Genomic DNA, 16,955 nt, shown 5'->3' on the forward strand with positions numbered 1-16,955 from the left:
CCCTAATGGAGCCGATCACATGCACTATAAGTTTACCTTGCGAAAAAAAAGTAGAATAAACCTTAACTTCCAAAAAAAAGTGGCCAATAAATGTTTTTACAAGAAAATGGAGAGTTGTCAATGAAATGGAAAGACCTTAATGTTATTTCTTTGGCATATGTTTGGGGGAAAAAATTTAAAAAGTTTATAAAATTACTATGACTCAAAATACTTCATGAAAAATGGCCATTTTGGTCCCTCATCTTTGGGGTTTTGACCAATTTAGTCGCTTATCTATCATTGTGACTATTTTATTCTATTATCTTTACCCAAAAAAAAAAAAACAATTTAGGACCTCTTATGGAAATTTGAAAAGTTCTAATGAAATTAGTCACGTGTGTAGCGTGGGTGCTATTAAACATGACTGCTTTGGTACATTATCATTAAGGTTGTGTCCTATTTCATTTTCATAAAATAAAGTCATTATAGGACTTTTAATGAAAAATTATAAAACTCTAATGGAGTCGGTCCTATGCACTATGAGTTTAACTTAAAAAAAAAAAAAGCAGAATAGGAAAAAAAACTCACACACACACACATACACCAATTGGTATGTGATGACATGAAATACACAAAATTGAACATGATCATGAAGATGATGGATGAAAACATTCATTTTTAATTGTGCATATAACTAATTCTGTTAACATTTTTCATTTTCCATAAGAGGTCCAAGATTAGTTTTTCTTGTTTGGTAAAGATAAATGACTAAAATGATCACAGTGATAGACAAAGAATTGAATTGTTCAAAACTCCAAAAATGAGGGACCAAAAAAGAAACACAATTTTTGTACATCAAACACACTATAAAACTTGTAAATATAAGTTTAGGCATTTTTTTCTATTTGCAATCCAAAACATCATAAGAAAATGCAAAGTAAGACTAAAAAATTTCTCAAATTTTGAAATAGTACTACAAATTTTTTTGCAACTCAACTTCAAAAAGAAATTCCAAAATTACTTTTTTCTTTTTTTACACAAAATACACCAAACTATGTCTAATAATAACAAATAACACGCATAAAAACATAAGTTCTCAAAGAAGATATTATGGTTATGATTTGATAACAAAATTGCAGGAAAAAAAGCCTCAATTTTGTGCTATCTGTCCAGGTTAATAATTAAATTTCAAAATATTATAAATGATTCATAAAGCTCATAAAATTTATCCAAATCTCTTTGTTCATGTCATAAAATTATTCATCGTTTCTTAATCCTAATTTTGGTAATTTACATATTATTTTGATAGGGAGGGATTAAGGAAAATGCCTGGAAGGGAATCAAACTAGTGATTCAAAGACCAGAAACAAAGACTTTGATCCCCAATAAGTATACACATCATCTTGAACATACCACTGACTAGAATCCAGACTTAGGTGTTTGAATCTTTTTCTTGTTTTCATATCTTCTCCTTCCACACATGCTTTTGTACACTTCTATGGCTTTGCAACGCGCGGATATGAAACAAAGGCTAGGATCAGCCTAAATGATGGCTTCAGGCATTTAGCTGGGATTCATTCTTTCTGAGGGTACCCAAACGCCTACCTTTATGGCTTCAGGTATACATACCGGGGATTCATTCTTTTTGGGGGTGCCAATAAACCACCTTTGTGCTTACAAGATGCATGAACTTTTCTAGGTACCATGTGTTCCCGATGGTCATAGCAAGCGCGCAACCAAAAAAGGTAGAACAAGTGGAAACTGAAGTAAACAGGATTATCCTCATTGTCAACCAAAACTCAGTGGGAAATGAAAGTAGGCGAGCAACTTGGAATTCCATAAGACTGGACTTCAATTGAGCCAAAAAGCTTGTCAAATATGTATGCATCATAGTTGTTGATGGAATGTAATATTAATAAAGCAACAAAGAGGAGACAATAACTAATTCATATACACAATATGTATTTTTCGAGCGTCAAGGCTTGATTGAAGCTGCTGTAAAATGTCCTGTGCAACTTAAGAAACCCTCTTTTCTTGTTCAACATCACTCTGAGGTGGTTGTATCTGCACGAGTAGTTCGAACAGTCAGTATGGAATCAAGAGCCAAAAGCAGACTATTGTATCTCCATAAATAAGTAAGAATCCAGTGATGGTGCCCGTGAAATCTCTTAACAAGTAAATCCAATTAGGAATTATCCCCCATGATACTTCAAGACAAGCAAGAAAATTAATTAAAAGACTCCCATCCAAGTAGCGAAATTTGTACCCGAAAAAACAGAGAAATTATACTTGATTACCAAAATGCTGTTGGTTTCTCCAGATGCAGGAAGAGGGAAAGGTGACATAGTTTGAAGTCTGAGACCATGAGATGAAGAAAGAACATGCATGATACCATGTGACAATACCACCTCTCTACAAATAATCAAATTTTGCTCATATTTACAATCAAAAACTGGGCAACCAGCTTCAACATAAAATTTTTCAAGAGTTTCTCCAATAAATGAAATGATCACAATGCACAATTGGAGCAGGGATGTCAAATTTTGTTTAAACATTGCAGAGAAAGAGCAAAGAAGCATGGAAATACCAGACCCAGAGCTTCAGTCATGCTTCTACGTGTCCCTTCACCACATGTCCTAATGAGCATGTTTAACAAAAGTTCTCTTTGATCCACATTTAACTGCTTTTCAAGTCCTCGGGCAACCATTTCCATCTCAGCCTGCAGAAAATCACAAAAACACATAAGAAATATCAAGCATTCTATTGATTACTCGATAACTAAAACCTCTTAAGCTTTGCTGAAGAGAGCAAATTTCACAGGAGCTTCCAGTTACCAACATGACCATGAAAACAAATCTACCAAAAATTGGAGGAATGAACTAACATCGAGATGCCATGAATCATTATGCGCAGCCCATTAATTCCTAAGTTGAGCTTCCTAATATCGAACATTTCATGCCTTCGAATAAATCAAAAGGAACGCTAATTTACAAGTATTAACCATTTGATACTTCTATAAGAAAATTTATCAAGTTTACTGAAGTGTCCAAAATTTATTACACAACACATATTGCTAAATCCATTTCTCAAAGCTTGACTGTGTAGAGTATAATGACTTGAGGGGTGAAAAAGTGCTCAGTGTTGACTTTGTAAATCCACAAATATTGCTAAGCCAAAATATTTATTGGATTTATTCCTTGGAGATTGATTAAATTCACCTTGGAAACTCAGGTTCAAAATCAAGCCAAGCACAGCTTTAATAGTCTACAATAAATTGACAATTTGTGTGTTCATCCAAAGCACGAGTGGAATTATGCTTCTAATACCATCATGCCTACAAGTGAGATATATCAGAAGAAAATAACTATAGTAGTAAACTTGTGAAGCACATGCCTCACTTTCCCCAGTAAAGCCCCGGAAGCTCTTTTGTGCTTAGTGCACTTTGCACCCGCACAATGCTATGCATGATACGAGTGCTCCTTTGTGATCAAAACACCACAAACAGAAGATAATTATACTCCACTCATACAATAAACTTGATAACAATGTCAAAAACACCTTCTTTCACCTAAATTGTTTCTGAAACTACTTAGTGGCTGCATGACCCTATCTGCATTATACCTGACTCAACAAAAAATGTGGCAAATTCTACTTTTGCACTATTTATCAGCCCTTAGCGAACTTATTTTCTGCCCTTGTGTAATACCATGTCTACAAGTGAGGTATAACAGAAGATGACAATTTAAGTAGTAAACTTGTGAAGCACATGCCTTGCTCCCTGCAACAAAGCCCCAGAAGGCCTTTGAGCTTTTAGTGCACTTTGCACCTCTAACCTACTATGCCATGACAGGAGTGCTCCATTGTAATCAAAACACTTAAACCAAAATGTAGAAGATAATTATATGCACTCACACAATAACTATGTACCAAAGTTAACACAATTTCCAAATATCTTTCTTTCACCTAAATTGTTTCTGGAACTACTTAATGACTGCATGACCCTTGTTATATGACATGGCCAAAAAATGTGGCAGACTTATATTCTACCCTTGCACTATTTATCTGCTTTTAGTGGATTTATTTTGTGGCCTTTTGCTTGATTGTACTCACATTAGGCATTCCACCTTAAGAGCTTTTTCTTTTGTGTTCAAACTTCACATTTAGGTGCAGAAATCATCTCCTTACTCCCCTTCTCCCCTGGCGCCATGGTCGTATAAATTGTAATTACTTTATGAGAACCAGAGGGTGAAGAAGCTTTGGGCAAGTTACTCAACCAAAAGTCTCCACATTCAACAAGTTTACAAAGTCACAAATTAACCTCTAACTTGTTCAACAAGTTCCTGCCACGTGTAATTGACCTCTAACTTGTTGACTAGTTGCTTTTAGGAGACACTCATGTAATGCACGCTTCACCACAAAATATTGTGTTTTAGATGTAATGGACAAAAGATATATTAATATTTCCAAGAGAGCTGGAAAAGAGATAATTGAGAAAAACTAAAGAGAAACAGACTACCGAGCTCTCTTCAGGAGGAAATATCTTGTGAATGAGGCATATCTTTAATAGTTCAGCAACTGCTTCAGAATGATTACCTTGTATTTTCAGGGCCTGAAACAAATAAGTAAGTTAAGTATAACAACAATCAGCAACAAAAATCCAGTAGAAAATTGAATGTAATCCCTTTCTCCTTGACACTCGAAACATCAGATAGTCATGCAAGCAGAAAAATCTCTTTTAAGTTAAAAGAGCAAATTAGTAATTTAGGAAGAATAAGCCTTATACGCTCGAATAATAAGCCTTATATATGACATATATAAGTTTTCAAATGTAAATAATGCACGTGCAATCCTCTAACATGAAGATGCTCTAGAACCTGACCTTCATCATCATCTCCAATAGAGAAAATGAAATACATATAACTTACCCAGGCCTGCAAGAACCGGGAGCGAGTACGTGCAGCCACAGCCGCAGACACCATTCTTGACGCACGACTGTTCTCAAGACCGATGTTTTCAGCGAGCCCAGCAATGAAATGGTGGACATCCTCACCATCAATGTTAATGAAAGCCGATTGATTTTCTATCCTGTAGAAAATGAGATCAGTTTAATATTGCTATATCAGACAAGAAAGCAAGATGACCATAAGTAGATATAATTACTAAAAATTAAGTTATGTTAGCTGGTAAACTTCAAAATTTCCTTGAAAAGTTTAATATAAAGTGCAATGAGAATAAAAGATGGGTCTTGTTCCTTTCCCATGTAAGTGAATCAGCAAGCTATACTATAGGAAAACCTTCATACCTTTCACAGCACTGCAAAACAAAGTCAACTGATGCACGATAAATTGAATCTCGGGCATTCTCCACCTCAATCAAAACCCTCACACCAGATATTCTGCATATACGGCGCAACTGCCACATTTGGTGACGAACAATATAATCAATATCATCTAAAATTACAGATCTAGAAGACAGTCCTAGAACATAATGACAAAATTGCTGGTAAAAAGAACACTGCTAATGAAGCAGGAAAAGATGCATTTGATTCACATCAATGCAATTGGTAGCTATGTACATCAAAGCATAAGTACTATTACAGAAAGTACACCTCCCATTTGGATTAAGGGCTTCAGGTGGGTTCAATTTCAAATCCTGAACCCAAATCCACTATGTGGTTTGGTAAACTTATCAGAGATTTGGGTTTAAAATCCATTCACCAATAGGAGCAATTATAAGGGCTAAACTCAGTGAATTCAAATTCACTCAACTTGCATATCATTTTATTCCTTCACACCTCTCCATCCCCCCCCCCCCCCCCCCCCAAAAAAAAAGTAAAATATCTTTTCTTTTGAGTCAAGCCAGGACCTCCAGTGACTGCCGCACTGCCGTCACATGCCACCAGCAAAGGAAATTCCAAAACAACAGAGTTGAAACTTGGGAGCTCGTTCCATTTTGCGCTCAGTGTGGTTTGAGGACATATATCTGTGCAAGAAAAAGGAGCTGTCGGCCACCATGGGCAGTGCAACATTTGCAGGAAATTAGCAAGAGAACAGAGAAGCAGCACTTTGTTCAAGCGTTTGAAATGACAGAAGGAAAAAGGCAAAAAGGGAAATTCAATTTTTAACCTCTGAACTCTTAAGCTTTTCAAATGTCACCCTCACAAATATTGTTAACTATAAATTCTACTCATCTTGGGATAATTCTCAGCCAAGCAAGGTATTTGAAATAATACAGATTCCAAATCTATTCATTCAAATCCTTCCTCAAATCCAAATCCACCAATCCAAACAGACTAAATTGTATCTTAGCTAGAGCAGAATAGTTTGTACAACCTATATAATTCATCAGAGATATTCATGCACATTATGCTCACCCTAGAAAGAGGAACTACATTGATATAGACTTAAAAGACTATCATATACAGCAGAAGTTTGAATTCTGGAAAATTCCATGTATACCATCAAAAGTTCATTATCCTTTTATTGCCACAGCTCTGAGAAAACAGTGGCACTCAGGAAACCCAAAACATGGAGCACGCATCAAGGAAATCATTTTGGAGCTGGAGACAGCAACTTTGATGTTAAAAGAATTAATGATTACAAACTTTACATGACACACTGCTCTTCATATTTAGCACATGCATGGTGTTATGAATGTCAAACAAGTTCAAGATATCTTTTTTTTTATGGTTCCTGGATTTTACAGATCTCCTTTCCTTGAGTAGATTTAGAAGACCTAGAATCATAATATATTAATGCTTCTTCCTCTTTAAAATAGGTCATGGCTCTTCCAGAACTTCATCTCTATAAAGGCTGCTAATTTACTTGGCCAATGAACTTCCTTAAAAAGCTAATTCCAAACCCCAAATTTTCAATGGCATAGCTGATATGAGTGGCAAGGAATTAATATTTCCTTTGAAATACCACCTAATTTAGTTTGCGGACCATGCTCTTCACTACCAAAACCCAGTTCCTTGAATACATCCTTGCTTGCAAGTCTTAGTAAAGCATGTTTCAGAAACAATAAGAGTGACAATATGATCAGAAAGCTTATGTTTTAAACAAACATCATGCTGTAGTGAAGCCAATTTTTCAGCATGGAAGCTACCGTCTCTACCTTCAAAGTGCAAAGTATGGTTTAAACACGTGATATGAACCTCAGGTTTAAAAAAACTTGAATGTTTAAAAAAAGAACACTCAATTTCCAACTTTGTAGTGCTATTTTAAATTTCATAAATTTGAGGGGATGCAGTTGATGGTTTAAATTTGACATACCAATTTATGCCTTCTCCAATGAGACGAAACTTGCACCATCTAATACCTATCATATTCTATTATATAGAAATCCAAATGCACAGGACATTCATAACGTCCATGCACAGTTATTGCCATAATTTCGATTAACTAATTAATCAATTTCAATTACTGTAAAATGTAATGGAAATGACCAAGGCATCAGTATTATAGAATCCAAGCATAGAACTATCTAACTGCATACAAGCACATTGTAATTAATGTCTGCAAGTCTATCATATTTAAGCATGTTCACACGCAAATTCTTATTAACAGATGCACACAAAGATAATGTAATCTAATACAAGATAAACTTACTAACTTGGACTATATCATCCATTGAAATGTCTTCCCCTCTGATTCTTTTGTCCATGATTGCTGGAAAGGAAATGTATAAGCTGTAATTCGAAGAGAAATGCATGACCACAACACTGCAAGTTTGAGAAATATAGGTCTTTACCTGCATTGAAGATAGACATTCAGTTATGAAACCTGGAAAGTTGAACTCACTTAAATATACAACTGTGGAGTATTTTTCACCAATCAAACCTTTTTCCTATCCTTGTCTGGTTTTTCATTAGTATAAAAACCAAACATATGCTCTTAATAAGCTCAGGGAAAATTGTTTGTCCCTCCTCAGTCCTATATCTCAGCCATTTTCATCGCTAACTATTATGCTGCTATTCAAACTCTTAAAGATCAAATGATGTATAAGCAACCTCTGATGCTGTGGTTGCCAAAACGAAGCATTTGAAAACTTTAAAAATTTGAAGAACTACTATAGAATTTGAAATTACATCCAAAGACTATTCCAGACATGCAAACAATTCAAAAGTTCATCTAGAAGAGAGACATGAAAGATATATGGTCAACAAGACAATCTCTTAACTACAACAATATAAAATCCATGTTATCCGAGAAATTGTATTTAACAAGGATGAAAAGATATAAACAAGCCAGTTAGCTGGAGAACTGATGGAAAGCTACTCCCAAAGGATAATAATTAGTGGTAAGATCTGAGATACTACATGGGAGCAACACTATAGCTTTTAAGAACATTAGGAGGGCAAAATCATATTTTTTACAAGATATTTGATAAACTTCAATTCTAAAAGCAGGGCAATTTTCAAAAGTTTTGACGATGATAGTAGATATGTTGCTGTTATAAGGACAAAGTTTCCAGAAAACAACCTCAAAAACTATAGAAAAGCAGTTTTCCCAAAAAAAAAAAAAATGATGCAATGCTTATGTACAAAGAAAATTTGGGGTTTCAACTTATATGCTGGATAAGGTGGTCCTTGAATCTGTTCTTTTTCTTTTGAAGACAGCTTTACATCCATTCTTCATGATTACTTCCACACTATCTTAAATTATGCTTTCCACTAGTCATTTTTCGTCAATGTTGGTGGTTCAAGTTTCGTTATGCTCAAGATTACTCAGTCTCTGAGTTTCATAGATCTCCAAGATATGGAGTACAAAAGTTGCCCATCCAAAGAGTTTCTCAATAACATTTTACATTGCCTCATTTTGGATTTCAGAAAACAGAAAAGAGTTTTGTTCAGCTTAATATGACCAGGACTATGCCAGAAGGTTGCAAGTTGAAAAAATCTCATTATCCCAAGTGATACATGGGGCCCATGGATTATGGATTCAGAAAATTCATTGTACAGGGCGCTATAAGTGACTTCAACTTCATCACAGAGTAAGTAGAGATTAGTTATCTTTGAGGAGCTCTATCCTGTATCCAACAAGAAACTCAATTGACTTGGTCTATGAGTTTTCTATCCAAAAGCATGGACGCTGGCACAAAGTACAATAGCTTTCTTCAGTATGGAAACAAACTCAATTTTTTCCCCTTGTATATCCTCTTTAGTCACCAAAATTATTATGTTTATGACGAGGTATCAAAATCCCAAAAGGTTCTGGTTCAAACTCCTGCACATTTCATATTAACCTTTTGTCTACTACTCATCTTGGTATTCTTCTGGAGTTATTTCTTCTCTTTGTCTCCTCATCTTCCCATTCTTTTAAAGTCTACTTCTCTAATTTAGCAACTAAGTAGTGTTTATGCAAGATTTGATTCGATCCTAAATCTCAACCCCTGATTCAGTATAAGTTAAAGGACTTAGGACCCCAGCCCCAAATTGATCTGTAAAAAACTTCCTCCTCGAGAGCTCAACAAATAACTCGGGCTTGTCATCTCCAATTAACATAATGCAAGCCTGATGCTTGCATCAAGTATGTACTTCAAAAAGACCACAAGGCATAAACTCTTTACTAGGTCCAAGTTGTCTTATTTCTATCATTTTGCCACAAAAGTTATGACTTATTCAATTTCAGAAGTCAATGCCATATTTGCATTAACCAGTTGAATACCTGAATTAAGAAAAGCTCACCAAAGATCCAGCATGCACAAAAGTATCAAAAAATTGTTTTTACATTATTAAATACTACTGCATAACACTCCTTATCTAAATTATTTTACAAAAAAAGGGGAAGGGAAAGAAAGACGAAACAGAAAGGGAAAGAAAATGCATTGTCTCTTCTAGGTCTAAATTCTCAAAGAGTGAGAAGACAATAACCATTAGCATATGCATAAACAAAGTCAAAAAGCAATTGAAAAGCAAAGTACAATCAAATTTGACATCCTTTTAGCCTTTTAACTTCATCCAACAGTCGTACCAAAAAGAATGTTTTAAAAGAAGGGGGGGGGGGAAGTCTTACAGATTAATCTGGGTCTTGCCCAAAAGCAGCACTAGGTGATGTAGGACAGAAATTCTTGAAAATAGTAGAAGACAAGGAACCTAAATTCAGAAAAAAGTTTCACTTCAAAATTGATCAGAACTTTATGAGATTTATTTTGCTATTTCAGGTATATTGTAGCCTAAGGCTAACTTTTGTAATTTCAGCACATGTTGGACAATGTCACAGCATGTAGAGACAGCAACTACCAGGCTTGCTTTTCTAAGGTAATATCAGAAAGTAGTGGGCTTTAAAATCAAAGCCTAAAGTTTAAAGTCAAATTTGGTGACTGCCTCCACAAGGTAGTCAAATACAACTTTGACATCCTACACACACTAGCTTTCACCATTGCTATTTATTCGTTTACCCTAGTCATGAAGTTTGCTTGGTACTTACAAATTCTTACCCATGAAGTCTTGTTTCACATATCTATCAGTTGTAAAAGATCTTCTGATAATTTCAATGAAATGAAGAACTTCCAGCAGAAAACTTCATTCTCTTATTGCGTGAAGCCTACACTCTCCTCTTCTCTCATCAAATCATCTTCTCTTCTCTGATTTCTAAGCCAATAGTTCTTGAGTTTATTTCTGCTCACATACAGAGGTTAAAAAGAGATAAATATCCTGCAAGCATATTCACCAATCTCCAATTTTGGTGCTCAAACCTATAAGTTCCTGTTTTAATACTCTGGGTTAGTCAGGCTCCTCAAAAGGATTGATGTACAAAGTAAAGCTTTAAGTGTTATATATTTGACTATTAAAGTTTCCAAAACTGATACTTCTTACAAGACTATGATGTTAAAGACTTAATTCTAGCCTCTCTCTTGAAGTCCTGAATCCTGATTCTGTCAGCAGAACTTCCACATAATCAGTGCTTGTATCCGTCCAAATCTCTTGTACAACTTTCATAAGTTTCCAAATTTACCAGCCAAAAATGTTTAAGAACTAGAATTCTGGGTTTATCTAAACTGCATGGTTTAGTTAATTAAAATGTACTTGGCCCTTTCGTCTTTTTCTTTATAATTGACTCACGTCTGCAGAACATAAACTTCAGAAAATACCCAAAGTCAGAAGGAAAAACAACAAACCACCAGAAACTACAATTCACTGAAAGTGAAATAATGAAGATTTTCTAAACCAGAAATAGATAGATTAAAAGACAAATATAATGCGAACCTTGAATTAACCGGTTAGCCATCATCTGATACTCCTCTTTATTCTCCACCAGCAAACCGGGACCTTGACTGGAGACCGGCCACCATTGAGGCAGTTTCTCTGCCGACCTCTTCTTCCTCCTTTCCCAAAACGGCCTCTTTATCTCATTTTCGCTCTCCAACATCAGCATTAAGATATTGTTTTCACTTCCCTTCTTTTTGTTTTCGTTTTTTCTAAAATTTGTATCTACTTTCGCTACAGCAACTTCTCTACCACCCAAACTCCGATCCCTTCTATAAATTACTCCACCATTATTTTCACTAAAACTATCACTATTTCCAATTAACAATTTAATCAAAACCCTAAAAACAAAAATAATAACCAAACTTGAGAGCAAAACAAATCCTAGAAAATGAACCGTCGACCTCCGGCACGACACAACAACTCGTTTGGTAGCTCCATCCACAGTTACAAGAGTCCGAAGGTTTTCAAACGCATCGTCGGCGGCATAAATGAACCGACTGAGCTTCGACTGAGAAGCATCCACGAGTTCAGATATGTAAGTCACTGGTTTGGAGTTTGAAAGTCGGTCAACGGTTAGGACAATTTGGAGGTTTTGATTGACCGTTGGAGGAGAGCGGTGATCGGCGTCCGGGTGGTGTTTGAGGAGACGACGACGGTGGTGGCGCCGGCGTGAAGAAACGGAGCGGGAGATTATTTTCGGTGGGGTGAATTTGTAGACATTGATGCGACAACGTTTTAAAGTAGCAGAAAAAGACGAGGTGTGCAGGAGAGGGAGGTTCATCAGAGGCGATGGAAAAGAGTGGACGCTAAGAGCTGAGATTCCACGAAATACAGTAAAACGGGTTTTGTAATTTGATCAAAATTTTGAATGAATGGGTTAATTAAAGTAAAGCCCTTGGAGTATCAGCCAAATTTCACTTTACCCCAGTTCTGAGTTTTCTATTATATTAGGAGTTCATTGATTGATGGCTCTGTCTCAACGGCAAGTTTTTTTGTCCCGTTTTTAATAGACAATTTTTTTTTAAAACAATTTTGCCTATAATAACTTTCTAAATACCTCAAAGTTTTAAAATACATATCCTAAAATATACACAAAAAGTTTTTCCTTCACAATTTTTAAAATGCACACCCCGAAAACACATAAAAATTTTCTTTTTTGTCCTTTCTTCTTCTTTCTCCTCTCCCGCCTCAACGAACTACCGTTGGTTAACACTCTGTCGGCAGCAACTATTAGCTGGTACTTCGCTATCACTGTCGACTAGTACCAGCAACCCCCTTTCCTCCTTCTTTCTCCTATCGCCATCCCTCTCCTCCTCCCTCTTTCTCTTTTTCCTCCTTCCCCCTCCTCCTCCTTTCCTCTTCTCCTCCCTCCCCTCCTTCCTCCCATCACCTCCTCTCCTACCTCTCTCTTCCCTTCACCCCTTCTCTCTCTTTCCTTCCCTCACCATTCGTGCGACCAATCACGCCACCAGATTTGATTGGGCTTTTAATGTTAGGTTCAAAAGGCGGCATTGGGTTGGCGTTTAATGTTTACCCAGATGGGGTGAAAGCCCTAAGGCAAGGAGTGTAAGCCCCACATATTTTTTTTATTTTTTTATATATTTAAAAAGATAAAAAATATAAGATACTAATACATACACACACATATGTAAACCATAAGAAAAATCATAATATAAAATTTTAATATATTGTTGCTAGAAATTATGAGATTTCATGACTACAAGTGTTCAAATTATAAGGCTAATGCTAAATTGCTTGAACCTACAGCCTATGTTCCTTCAAAAATATAATCATAAAATATCAAAATTTAAAATCTAGTCATGTTAGTAGAAAATAACTATATATTGGCATCAATAAAAAGGGAAAAAGTATAAGAAGCAAAGTCATAAATGCTTCTACTTTGAATTTTTTAAAACAATTTTCAAAGAGAAAACAAATAAAATCCTTTTTTAAGATTAATAAAAGAACAATAATGAGATAAGAAACAAAGATAGGAAGAAAGAAAAGCAAAAACAAAGTTGAATTTTTTTTTGCAAAAATGTTATTTACGCTCCCATTTTTGTTAATCACACTCTCACTAGAATTTTAATCATATAGTTTTCATTTATTATACTTATGATAACCAATGGTGGGAGTGCAAATAATGAAAAATGAAGTGCAAATAACTTCTTTTTTTTTTTCTGAAAAAAAAAGATCCCTAACGCCCGAACATCCAATATCCTAAACACCTAGACGTACGCTCCATAACATGGGATGAATGTCCAATAATACTTATGTCCCATTCAATCGCCACAGGCATTTAAGGCTCCCCCGAGACTAGATGTGAGACCCCGAAAATTCACTTGTCTTTATAACCCTTATGTGAACTCACTTGCCTTTGATTCTTGGTTGCTTTAATTGTTGAGTTTGAGCCAAGGGAGTGAATTTTGTTAAGAAAAGTTTCATAATCTCAAGTTGTTAGAAAATTTAGAAATTTTCGCAGGAGGCTCTGCGGAGTTTTGGGAAATTGGCTATAACTTTGTATAGAAAAGTCGGAATTGAGTTCCGTTTGAAACTAGACTCAGAGAGCTTCCTACAGTGTAAAATTTAGAGTTTGATTCAATGTCTATAAATTCTAGGAAATTAGCAAAGTTGACCGAAAATTCTGCCCTGCACATGTAAACATAGAAATGTTGTAGTAGCTTATGGCTCAATTTGGACCAACTTATGAACTAAATCTCTTTGACGTGTCTTCTAAAGATTCTTAGTATTTGAAGTCTAGTTTTTTTAACAAGCCAAGTTATATAAAGTTTTGATATTTATAACTCAAGTTATAATTTTTCTAAAAGAAGGGCATAAATTAGGGTTTTTGTGCATACTAGGGTTTTGGTGTGTGTTTTTCAACAATTGTTCATTCAACAATTGTGCTTAATCATATGCTCAAGAAAGTGATATCTCAATTGTACTTGAATGCCTAATCAAATAACCATAAGCATTATTCGCGCAAGGCATGTGTTTATAACTAGTTCTTACATGATATGTAATGCACGATTGTATGGGTGTCAACATTTGAATATTTATACCCAAAAATGATTTGTGTATTAAAATCATTTTCCATCTTTTAAAACTTTTCCTTGAAAGAAATTAAAATTAACCTTTCCTTTTTCTTTTTGATGGTATTGACATGGATAAAGCTCAACTATCACTTACTTGCTCAAGTTTGTTACTGATGTACCCGTGCTTGAGGTGATTACCAATGTACTTATACTTGAGTTCAAGTTCGAATACATCAAAATTTCTATATTAGTGCCCCCAGTAATTTAAAATAAAAAATTTAGTCCATGTTTATCTTTTCCTTTTTTTCTTGCTCTTTTTCCATTTTTTCTCACCATATCTGATATTAACTAATTTAGCCAAATGATGAATCAAAACACTTCCTATCAGATTAAGGAGAGACCCCAAAAAAATAAACATTAAAAAATCAATCAAAGTCTCTTCTCTCATTTGTTAAGGATTTCCTTTTTTTAAAACAAAATCCATCAAACACAAACAATAGAGAGTGAGCATTAAAGTGACGTTAGATCGGCAATAGTGAAGGCTCTTTGGTATGGTAGGTGGTAGATCTATAACAAAGGAAGCGTTTTGATAGTTGCAGTGGCACCTATGCTAGAAGGGCTTAGTAGTGAGAGAGGTGGTGATGAAGGAGCGATGAATTTGTGAGAGGGAAGGAGTAAAGGAGTGTGGAATAGTGGTGAGGTTTTGAGGGGTTGAGAGAAGGGGTAAAAATTTGGGAGTGTTTTTCAAGTAGTGAAGAAAGATTGAAATATTCAATAATAGAGAGACTTTAGCATCTTTGTTTTTTTTAAAACAAATATGATTAGATGATATTGGCCACTTAGTCTTTAAAGTTAGAATGGTTACAAGATGTAATTTGTTCAAGAGGTATAGACTTTTTTGTAATTTTACATATGATATATTTTAAAAGGAAAAAAAGCTCGAAATGCTCAATGAGCATTTGAGCAGAGTATCTACATGCTCAAGATTAGCTCATCAAGCCTATTGAACACCTCAAGTTCGACTCAAGTTTGAAGTGAGTAAACTCGAGCCAATTTTTTGACTAAGCTACTCACCCCTACAATGCAAGATTGTATGTGTGTCAATATCTCACTATTTATGCCCAAAAATGATTTGTGTATCAAAGTCATTTTCTATGTTTAAAACTTTTTGTAGGAAGAAATTCAAATTAAACTTTCCTCTTTGTTTTTGATGGCTAAATCTCAAGCATTCACTTGCTTGCCATATAGATCACAATTTTTACAATGCTAGACTTCAATTTTTAACAAAATAAGATGGATCCACATAAACAATTTTTAACCTTGATAGAACAAGACAATTTACATTGATGTGCCGAAGTACGCTACATAGAATATTTTCAAACTTTTCTATGGGGAAAAAGTTTATTTTATCAAGGATATTCTTGAAAATTTCCAATTAGCGGGTGAAAAACCTCAATTGCCCTTCCTTTAGTTCAGTCTATGATTGTGAAGAATAAAAGCTTAACAGCAATCAAGAGCAAGAGAATCTAAATCTTATCCACCTATAAATTCAGAGTTCAAAGCTATAAACTTGCCATTCCCGCTTTGCTAAATACTAGATTATGTATAATGCAACCACATTTCATGGAGATAGAGCAGTATGAGTCAATGTTGTTATACTCGGACCGGCTAGCGATTCGGCTAAACTATTGGATTAGGAATCAATTGGTTGGATTGGTCTGACCGTTCTCAAAAACTTGCTAACGTCAGCATGATGTCATAATTATTTTATATTTTTATAAGTTTCAGAAATATTGAAATTAAGTTCTTGGTTATATTCGGCCAATCATACAAAATAATCCAAAAATATTAGACTTATAATCAAATATACACCTAATAATTATATATAAAAATGTAAATTCATGCCTAAAATATGTCCATTTTTCAAAACTACTTGAAAAACTAAATTAAAACAAATTAATGCAAGTTGGAATCATTGATGCTAAATCGATAAAATGATAGGGGTAAAACATCTTGATTTAGAAATCATTTAGGAAAGTGAGTAATGTTGGTGTTTACACTAAGTGGGTGGCATTTTCATACTCCTATTAATAAATGAAAGTGTTACAATTTAGTTAATTCAAATTATGTTTGGGAAAAATAAGAAAGAAAAGTTTGAGAACTGGGTCAACCAGTCGAATTGGGTCACTGGTTAGCCGTTTTTTGATGATTTTGACTGGTTTTTGACCAAAGCGATTTTGTGCTACAAACTAATTCGGGAAGAAGGCCGGGTTGGACTGGCCGGTTCGACCGGTCCAATCTGGGTCTAATAACACTAGTATGAGCAACTCTCCTTGAAACAAAATGTGAAAGACGTCATACCTGGCATTCTGTGATCCTCAAATCTGATTCTAATTAACCTCTCCTTCATTTCCTTCAAATATTCTTAAACTCTATTAATTTCTCCTTAATCTCATTTCTTTCATTTTTATTCACTTGTTTCTCTAGATTGATACCGATAAAAATCAATCACAAGAAAAGTAGAGTAACTTTCAACACTTAAATGCTTCAACCAATTTTTTTGATTCATTCCTCATATGATCTCAAAAATCTTTCCCTTTTACTCACCCTTTTTGCAAATTTATTTTTATAGAGCGACATGTAGTAATAAAGAGGCCTCGGGAGCTTTGGGTTGGAATCTTTAATGTTTTTTCTTTTTCTAGAAGATTAAGAGCGTTTTAAGGTGAAAG

General features: G+C 34.9%; 1 protein-coding gene across 2 annotated transcripts; it reads right to left on the reverse strand.

Moving 5' to 3' along the window:
- Positions 1 to 1,813: 1,813 nt before the first annotated feature.
- Positions 1,814 to 12,038, reverse strand: LOC113741926 (uncharacterized). Of its 2 annotated transcripts, XM_072082514.1 has the most exons (7): positions 11,189 to 12,034; positions 7,594 to 7,649; positions 5,282 to 5,391; positions 4,905 to 5,064; positions 4,496 to 4,588; positions 2,567 to 2,698; positions 1,814 to 2,043 (listed from the first exon to the last, which is right to left on the reverse strand). In XM_072082514.1, exons 1-7 carry the CDS (start codon positions 11,970 to 11,972, stop codon positions 1,996 to 1,998), a joined length of 1,383 nt encoding a protein of 460 aa, XP_071938615.1. In that variant the 5' UTR covers positions 11,973 to 12,034; the 3' UTR covers positions 1,814 to 1,995. The 2 variants fall into 2 exon arrangements, with proteins under 2 accessions (XP_071938615.1, XP_071938616.1); XM_072082515.1 differs by lacking the exon at positions 1,814 to 2,043 and having other exon boundaries at positions 2,664 to 2,698; positions 4,573 to 4,588; positions 11,189 to 12,038.
- Between the last annotated feature and the right edge of the window lie 4,917 nt (positions 12,039 to 16,955).

Source organism: Coffea arabica, chromosome 3c (assembly GCF_036785885.1).
Source record: "Coffea arabica cultivar ET-39 chromosome 3c, Coffea Arabica ET-39 HiFi, whole genome shotgun sequence".
NCBI lineage: Eukaryota > Viridiplantae > Streptophyta > Magnoliopsida > Gentianales > Rubiaceae > Coffea > Coffea arabica.

Bases quoted from the DNA above. Each gene is read 5' to 3' on its own strand.
- LOC113741926 (XM_072082514.1), bottom strand. From the start codon at position 11,972: ATGAACCTCCCTCTCCTGCACACCTCGTCTTTTTCTGCTACTTTAAAA. The intron at 5,392-7,593 runs GTTAGTAAGTTT...CAAATGTGGCAG, and splicing joins CAATGGATGATATAGTCCAA to TTGCGCCGTATATGCAGAAT. The intron at 5,065-5,281 runs GTATGAAGGTTT...CATTTTCTACAG, and splicing joins GTTTTGCAGTGCTGTGAAAG to GATAGAAAATCAATCGGCTT.